The following is a 7,802-nucleotide window of genomic DNA, read 5'->3' as shown; positions in this document are numbered from 1 at the left end:
CTCTTATAAGAGACGAAATATTACTTAGGAAAACATGTATTTACACCTAGAAGAATATATCAAGACCATATTATTATTCATCTTGTTTCCTTGAGTTCTTGAAAAATTGTTCCAACATCAAATTCTAACCTAAGTACTATAACTGTAAATATGACGTAGAGTGTGAATACATATGATGTACACTGTGCAATACAGGAAACTTTAAAAGAAATCTGTGCTACTCATCTGGAAAAGAAATCTACTTTTTTTTTAATCTTATTCAAATAATAAAGAAATGCGATATATAATATTAGATCAAAACCATTTTCTTAGGACAACGCAAATTAGTTTAACACGATGAGTTTCATTTCATAACAAAATTATGAAATCGAATTCTGAAAGAGACAAAACTACATTTTTAAGAAATTGTGTTCTTCTTTTACTAAACAGACTCTTACGAAAGAGAAGAGAAAAAGAAAAGTATTTTTAGGCTCTTGTATGGTTGAAATCAACCACGGAAAAAAAAAAGATATGTAGCTGTTGATATTGACCAGATTGACAAAAAAACGATAGCCATAGGTATGTATGTAGGTAAAATAGTGAAAAGTCAAAAAATGACTATAAATAACCAAATGAAAACAAAGGAAACGGTTCTCATTAACTGATTTTATCCTAAAAACTGAAACTTGATTTCCACATTTGTTGGAATCCATCTAAAACGACACCTCTCCCACTTTTTTCTCATTGCAGGAGATTAACCTTGTAGTTTATTCATGATTTCACCATCCTTTCTTCCTCCTCTGGTCATCTCTCACCCTTCTTGTAGTCTCTACTCCTTTCAGAGGACAAGGGTCCTTCAATGTTCTTTGGGGGGCCCTACTCCTTTAGTTTTGCTACTTTTTATTCATTAATTTAACCTATAGTTCATACCTGTATTTATATGTAATTGAGAGAGATATTTTTGTCATTGTTTCTGGGTCAAAGTAAATTTGTTGAGAAGGCTTTTGTCAAATTTCCACCATAGTTTCTTCCAGGTTGTTTATTTGCTATACACATTGTAAAAGGTTATAAGCATGAATTGCTTCCCTTGTTGTGCAACTAAGAAAAGCCTAAGCAAGAGAGAACACGATGCTCCACCATCAGCACCCGAACCTGCACCAGCAGCACCAGCACCAGCACCAGCACCCGCACCAGTAGCAGCAGCAGCACCAGGTAAGATGGTTCGATTTGATAATTAACGAAAGATGACGGTTAATTTATAAATCATAAGAATGGCTAAGGTTGATAGAATATAATAGAGGCTTGGCATGAATGAAAAATTGAATACGATAGAGGTTTTATTCGCGACTTAAAACATTGTGGTACGTGGTTCCATTGGCATGCAGAAATGAAGAAACAAATTTCCGATGATCACATCTCAGTTGATCCTGAAAATATTAAGGTAAAGGCTTTCACGTTCCGTGAGCTAGCAACAGCAACAAAGAATTTCCGACAGGATTGCCTGTTGGATGAAGGATGTTTCGGGAGAGTATACAAAGGAATAATTCCTGCCACCGGCCAGGTCATATAAAGTCTTTGAATTCTTTCTTTTTCTTTGAAGTGCAAAAATAAGTTCTGAATAATTTCTGATTTCCTTTTGTTTTCTTTGGATCCATCTCTCCAGGTCGTGGCCGTGAAGCAACTCGATCGAAATGGGATCGGTAAGGAAATTCTGACTGCTGTTTCTGATCTATGTATGTTGCAGCATGAGAATCTGGTAAATCTCATTGGTTATTGTACCGATGGTGATCAACGTCTTTTGGTTTACGAGTTGTTTTCTGGGCGCACTCTTGAAAGCCGTCTTTTTGGTAAATTACCCTTTTCATGCTTTACTCGATATCTTTTCATCAGATTTTTTATGCATGTTCTATGTTGGTTTTCTGAGTTAGAAGCTTCAATCTAAAACATAGAGAGCACTTTGTGTTGTGTGGCAGAGAATAAAGAGGATGAAGCACCATTAAACTGGTATGACAGAATGAAAATACTAGCGGGTGCTTCAAAAGGGCTAGAGTACTTACATGAGAGTTCGGACCCTCCAGTTATATTCAAGGATTTGAAAGCGTCGAGCATCTTGGTGGACAATGATTTCAACGTTAAACTACGTGATGTTGGAATGACCAAGCTTTCTGGTGGAGAAAAGATGAACAACGGACCTCCAAGACTTATGGGGAACAATGGTTACTGCGCTCCGGAGTATGTAAGAACAGGTCAAGTCACCAAGAAATCAGACGTCTACAGTTTCGGAGTTATCTTGCTGGAGCTCGTTACTGGACGAAGAGCCATTGACACCACCAGACCAAATGAAGAGCAAAATCTAGTTGCATGGGTAAATTGTTTTATAACACTCTTTTGGATGCTGTTCATAAGAACGAGGAAGTATCGTGTAATTTAAGGACAAGGATGTCTGTTATATGTGATTGTGCAGGCAACCCCCTTGTTCAGGGACCCGAAGAGATATCCAGACATGGCGGATCCGGTTCTTAAAAAGAATTTCCCAGATAAAGATCTGAATCAAGTTGTTGCAATAGCATCCATGTGCTTACAGGAGGAAGCAGAAGCTCGACCTTTGATCAGTGACGTTGTAACTGCTCTCAGTTTTCTTTCTGCTCCTCCTCCTGTTGCAGCACCCCGAAAGAGTAGTGCTGGTGAAAGCGAGAGTGGATCAGTATCAAGAAAGGGGAGCCGTAGATCATCAGTAGATACTGATGGCCGCCTTCCGCCGGTTTCCTCTAAAAATAGTCGCAAAGGCAGCAAAAAATCTTCACTGAAACTGTTAAGCCAGAAGATAAGCCAAAAATCTTCTGAGGAAGATTTAGGACAGAAGAGCAGCAAAAAGTCCTCCAAGAGCAGCAGAAAATCTTCCCTGAGAGGTTTAACCCAAAAGAGCAGTAAAAAATCTTCTAGCAGAAAGAGTAGCAAAGAATCGGAGGATGGAAGCGTTTCCTCAAGCTGCCGTAGCAGCAGTTTGGCATCAGATGATGAAAGGTCTGTGTCAGCTCGTAGCAGCATGAGGCTATCACAAGCGAGTGATCAATCTGACTCCAACTACAGCAGCAGAAGGACAGAAGATGCGGACCATAACCTACTAGACCGTGCAAGCACCATGGAATCTGATGTGGGAAGTGGTCACCCTTTTGACCAAACTAGCAGCAGTGGATCAAGCGTTTACTCTCGATAAAAAAAAAAAAAAAACATTATCAACCTTGGTTCCTTTTGTGATCATCATCATGGACAGCCATATGCTTGTTCTTTATTACGTTGATTTCTATTTTTGTGCCGCAGTCTGGTTGCTAACACAACCCTTCGTTTGAGCTATATATACAAGATAACAAGTGCTCTTTAACTTTTAAAACTGATTCTTCAAAATCAACCATCCTTAATATGTCTTTGTTCAGTAGGCCTATATATCTATTGTTTCAACAACTAGATAGTAGAGATATCATGAATTTCCCTTGGGCAGCTGTTGCTTGCTGCTATTCCAAGTGAGATTCCACCCTGTTTTATATATAAATAAATAAACTGAACTTATACATCAATGTTGTTATAATGGGTGCGTTACAATTAATCCTGTCTAAACCAACGTTCTGTGTTACTACCAAAGGAAACATGTTCATTGTGTTACAGAACACAGTAAAAATTATGTAAAAATGGTTTTTTCTTTCTTTGGGTTTGGTCCCTCGTTGTTTCCAAAATACGAATAAAGGAACCATGTTTCCTACCAAAAACAGACACTAGTCGTGCAGTTTTCGGATTCTATGAAGGAATTAATTTGGCTGTTGGTGCTCTACTGCAACGACACTAATGGCTTCTCGTATATGAATTTGTTTGCTTCCATAGATTGTAGGAGTGAATTTGGTGACAGAGATACTACTACAATTAGAAGTGAAACCAATATTATACACTAACAAACTCTTTACAAACATAATTCATAACATCTTATTATGTTGTTAGTCTTTGGTTTTGTATTATCATATCAGATCTTGAAATGATACAACATGATTTTTTTTTTGTTATTTTGATGTATTTAAACATAATTGTAGAATTAATAAAATATATGATTAGAGCTTTCTTAAATGAAAATATCCTAATGTAATTTTTGTTCATTTTTTTCTTCTATCATTTCTTATCCAATTTAAAACCAATATAGGTCTTACGCATTATAAGAAATTATTAGGAACCCTGGAATTATATAATGACAGCAATTTTTCTACAGTGAATTCTAAATTCTATATTGAGTAAAAATAATAAGGTAAACAGTATATAAATAAAAACAACATTCTCGACCGTGAATCGATAAGGTGGTACAGGCGGCTTGCCTTTTCCTTTTATCACAATTATAAATAGTATTATTATAGATGTAAAAGTAATATTTATAATTATATCAAAAAAGTATTTTTACTGATAACTTCGAATTAGTTTTGAAAATTTAAATTTCAAGCATAAACTATTTTTTAAGATATATTTTATTTAAATATCAAATTTATAAAATAATTTTACGAAAGTTTAAGTGAACGAATCCTGTTTTGCAGTCTTCACTTAAAACAATGAAGGAATCAATTAATATAATAGACTATAGCTTTTACTTCATTAAGTAAAGTAATTTTATTAAGCATTAGAGGTGTAAATGTTTTTACAACTCTTTCTCTTAATAACGCATACATAGCAGCAAACCAATAAAATAATAATAAATATCCTGTAATTAAAGAATTATTAAAAAAATTATTAAAATATCATTATTGAAATTAAAATTGAAAAGGAAAAGCTTGGTTTGTTCCAAGAATCGAAAGGTACAATAGAAGGGGTAATTGACATGACGAAGCGGTGTGAAAGGATGAGATCGGGCATTTCCTGAATGAAATCATATCAATGGTGTCTTGGGTCCCATTGAAAAAGTTTGCCAACTTTTATTATTATTTGGCAGATAAACTGATAAACACATAGATGGCAAAGGCAAATTTAAGTGAACAGTGACAGTTTGGCAGCAACAATAAACATTGAAATTCCAAGCTTTTTCAGATTGGTCATACTTATGCACAGTGACACACCCACTTTTCTGCAGCACTTGCTCTTTCACTAAATGCCTGGTTTTTCTAGCCATTAGGTAGGAATGGGAAAAGGAATAAGAAGGCTATGGAGGGTCCCTTTCCCATACCTGTACTTTCCTGCTTCTCATTCAATTGCCCCCTTCACTCAACATCAACCACCCCACTTTGCAGAACCACCATACCATAACAACAACGACAACAACCATCTTCTTACTTTTATTAATATATATAAATAAAGTGACATCTGTCTGTGTTCAAACTGATTCGTGGTAAAAGAAAAATGGTCTGTGACGGCAGTGCCCTGAGCAGGCCCTTTATTACATAGACATGGTTATGGTCATTCTCTGTCATAATCATAATTCAACCGTGTAAAAAGGCTTTTACCATTATTCCACTCCTTCACTTCTCACCTCTCGCTTTTCAGACACCAAACTGTCTGAGGTTTATTAGGAAACCCTCCTTCCCCACTTTATCTAACCTTTTTCCTCTCAACTTTCTTTCTGCCTTTCGTTTAACAAAATGGATGTAAGCTTCTTTGCTTTCATTCCTTTTTAGTCACTACTACTCATGGTTATAACTAATCATTACCTGTTCATGCTCATAGGAATGGAAGAAAGACGCACACATTCCGGAGTTTGGGAACTGGGATTTAACCAATGACTTTCCTATCACTCGCTATTTCGAGTGTGCAACACAGCCCCGTCCGCTTCGTTACACCTCCTCCTCCGCCGGAACTCCTCTCCACAACAAACCTCCTCGCCCCCTTCGAAATCATTCCAAACAGGTTTCCTTAATTACTTCCTCGACTTCATGCATGATCATAATTCTGACTGTTCATGACATTTTTTGCTTGAAACCGTTTTCCGAGGATGTTTGAGTTTACTTAATTTCTGACTCTGGTACAGGAAACGAGGAACAAGGGAAGGAGGTGCCCGCATGGTAAAGGAAAAGCGTACGTAGTCAAGGAACAGTCAAGGAAGCCAAATAGAAGAAGGAAGCATATGCAGGTGCAACAAGACGACACCGTTCGGCGAACTCCCAAACCTGTTGACGAAGATCTCTACAAGATCCCTCCCGAACTCCTTCACACTTCCAACAAACGGGTGTCTCATCAAACTCTCTTTTTTCTTATTAATGTTAATGCCATGTTTGTGTAGTACTTATTCTGTATACTGAATTTTTCTTGACTTATTTTACTATGGTTTTGTAGAAGAAAATTATGGGGTTCATTTCCAAGTGTTTTGTACAGCTTTCTTGTCACGAGAACTGCTAAGCTGGAATTCCTACGAATGAATCTCTATCGCTGTGATTGGAAGGAGAATTTTTGGAGAGAGAAGGGAGAATGTGTATCGATAATGGTGACAGGGATGCGTGTTGGTTTTTAATATGGGATTAAGGTGTGAATGTATTTTGGTTTTTTGAATTTAATGTTCTGAGGGGGAATATTATATATAGTTTTGTAATTCATTGGATGAAGTGAGATTGATACATGTTGTGAGTGGAGTGAGTGAATGTGAGAGTGTCTAACGTTAATTAAAACTAAGAGTGAATGCAGACGTTGGTGGCGGTTGTGTGGTGTCTCTTATATTGGAATGATGCTCTTGGTTTTGGTGAATCATGCATTCATGCATTAATTACTCATACCATCTATTGTCACTTTCATGAAGCAAACATCTTTTCTTAGCATGACAACACAGTTAACCATGGTGGACCACAATATCCATCCATTTAGATTAATCAAGTTACTGTAGTTTAGCTTGCACCAGTTTTTTCAAATGCTTTGCCACACTGTCGGAAATCACCTCCCACATGTAGTTTCGGTTTTGTTTTCCTCTTTCTCTTCTCATCTCCAACTCCCTTAACCGGAGAAGCATGTAAGCCTATCCGTCATTGGTGGTGACTTCGCTATACTCCTCCACGAGCTCTTCAACGTAAACCTAGATATGGATACGACATCAATAACATCATCGGGTCGTACTTCAACATTCTAGAAGCGGCATAATACCAAACTTGATCTCTACGTTTGCCAACAAAAACAAAGGGATTTCAACAGTAAAACCTCGAAAAAGTAAAAGAGAGAGAAAAATAAACACCTAAAATATTTTTCAAACTCTTTAACTTAAGTTTAATATTTATTTTGGTTTTTTAATTCGTAAAGTTTGTTTAAAGTTGTTTATTTTTTATAAAAAGTTTAAAATTGTTTTATATTGTGTAAAAATAGTTCAAGTTAATCTTTGGTTTAAATCCTTTTTTTATCCTTAAGTTATAAGCGGTTGTTTAATTTAGTCTTCGCTTTTAAAACTGTCAACGTTTGGTTCCTAAGTTATAAAAGTTGTTTCAAATCAGTCCCTGCCGTTAAAGGTGTAAGAACGCCGTTAAATGTTCGTATGATGTGGCAAAGAAGTTATGAAACGTGACAAAACGATGGCAATGGGAAGCCAGATAAGAAAAAACATTGGAATAAAAATTAAATATTGGTGATGGTGGTGTTTGCCCTAACATATTCATGTGGATGGAAGGAGGTTAGGTGAAGGATTTGAGCTGAGGTGAAGGATTTGGATGGTAAAAGTTCTTCGTTGTAAGACATCAACATCTGTTCTTGGGTGTTTCCTTCGTTTGAAGTGTGTGCCCTAAGGTAAGGAAGTTGATTTCTGTTTTGTTAGGTGCGTACCTTAACCTCAGGATCTGGTGTTGGGGTGTTCTTTGTTTGGGGTTCTTTTTGGGGTGTTCTCTGTTTGG

The 7,802-nt window shown here is 36.6% G+C and overlaps 2 protein-coding genes across 2 annotated transcripts; both read left to right on the top strand.

The window, feature by feature from the left end:
* Positions 1-617: 617 nt before the first annotated feature.
* On the top strand, positions 618-3,370 carry LOC106770562 (probable serine/threonine-protein kinase PBL24). The gene is made up of 5 exons (XM_022784886.1): positions 618-1,191; positions 1,365-1,540; positions 1,643-1,826; positions 1,953-2,344; positions 2,444-3,370. The coding sequence occupies exons 1-5, from the start codon at positions 1,053-1,055 to the stop codon at positions 3,194-3,196; spliced, it is 1,644 nt and encodes a 547-aa protein (XP_022640607.1). The 5' UTR covers positions 618-1,052; the 3' UTR covers positions 3,197-3,370.
* A 1,687-nt stretch (positions 3,371-5,057) lies between these two features.
* Positions 5,058-6,656, top strand: LOC106771779. Its single transcript, XM_014657771.2, has 4 exons — positions 5,058-5,588; positions 5,668-5,847; positions 5,969-6,166; positions 6,274-6,656. The coding sequence occupies exons 1-4, from the start codon at positions 5,583-5,585 to the stop codon at positions 6,334-6,336; spliced, it is 447 nt and encodes a 148-aa protein (XP_014513257.1). The 5' UTR covers positions 5,058-5,582; the 3' UTR covers positions 6,337-6,656.
* Positions 6,657-7,802: the final 1,146 nt, after the last annotated feature.

This window comes from Vigna radiata, chromosome 8 (assembly GCF_000741045.1).
Source record: "Vigna radiata var. radiata cultivar VC1973A chromosome 8, Vradiata_ver6, whole genome shotgun sequence".
Taxonomy (NCBI): Eukaryota; Viridiplantae; Streptophyta; class Magnoliopsida; order Fabales; family Fabaceae; genus Vigna; species Vigna radiata.
Note: the sequence above shows the minus strand (reverse complement) of the source record. Positions and strands in the feature narration are given on the sequence as shown.

What these genes read in the sequence shown, in the direction of transcription:
- LOC106770562 (XM_022784886.1), top strand. Translation starts at nt 1,053, where the DNA reads ATGAATTGCTTCCCTTGTTGTGCAACTAAGAAAAGCCTAAGCAAGAGA. An exon ending in TAATTCCTGCCACCGGCCAG is followed by an intron (nt 1,541 to 1,642) that starts GTCATATAAAGT and finishes CCATCTCTCCAG; the next exon opens with GTCGTGGCCGTGAAGCAACT. An exon ending in TCTTGAAAGCCGTCTTTTTG is followed by an intron (nt 1,827 to 1,952) that starts GTAAATTACCCT and finishes GTTGTGTGGCAG; the next exon opens with AGAATAAAGAGGATGAAGCA.
- LOC106771779 (XM_014657771.2), top strand. An exon ending in TTCGAAATCATTCCAAACAG is followed by an intron (nt 5,848 to 5,968) that starts GTTTCCTTAATT and finishes ACTCTGGTACAG; the next exon opens with GAAACGAGGAACAAGGGAAG. An exon ending in TTCACACTTCCAACAAACGG is followed by an intron (nt 6,167 to 6,273) that starts GTGTCTCATCAA and finishes ATGGTTTTGTAG; the next exon opens with AAGAAAATTATGGGGTTCAT.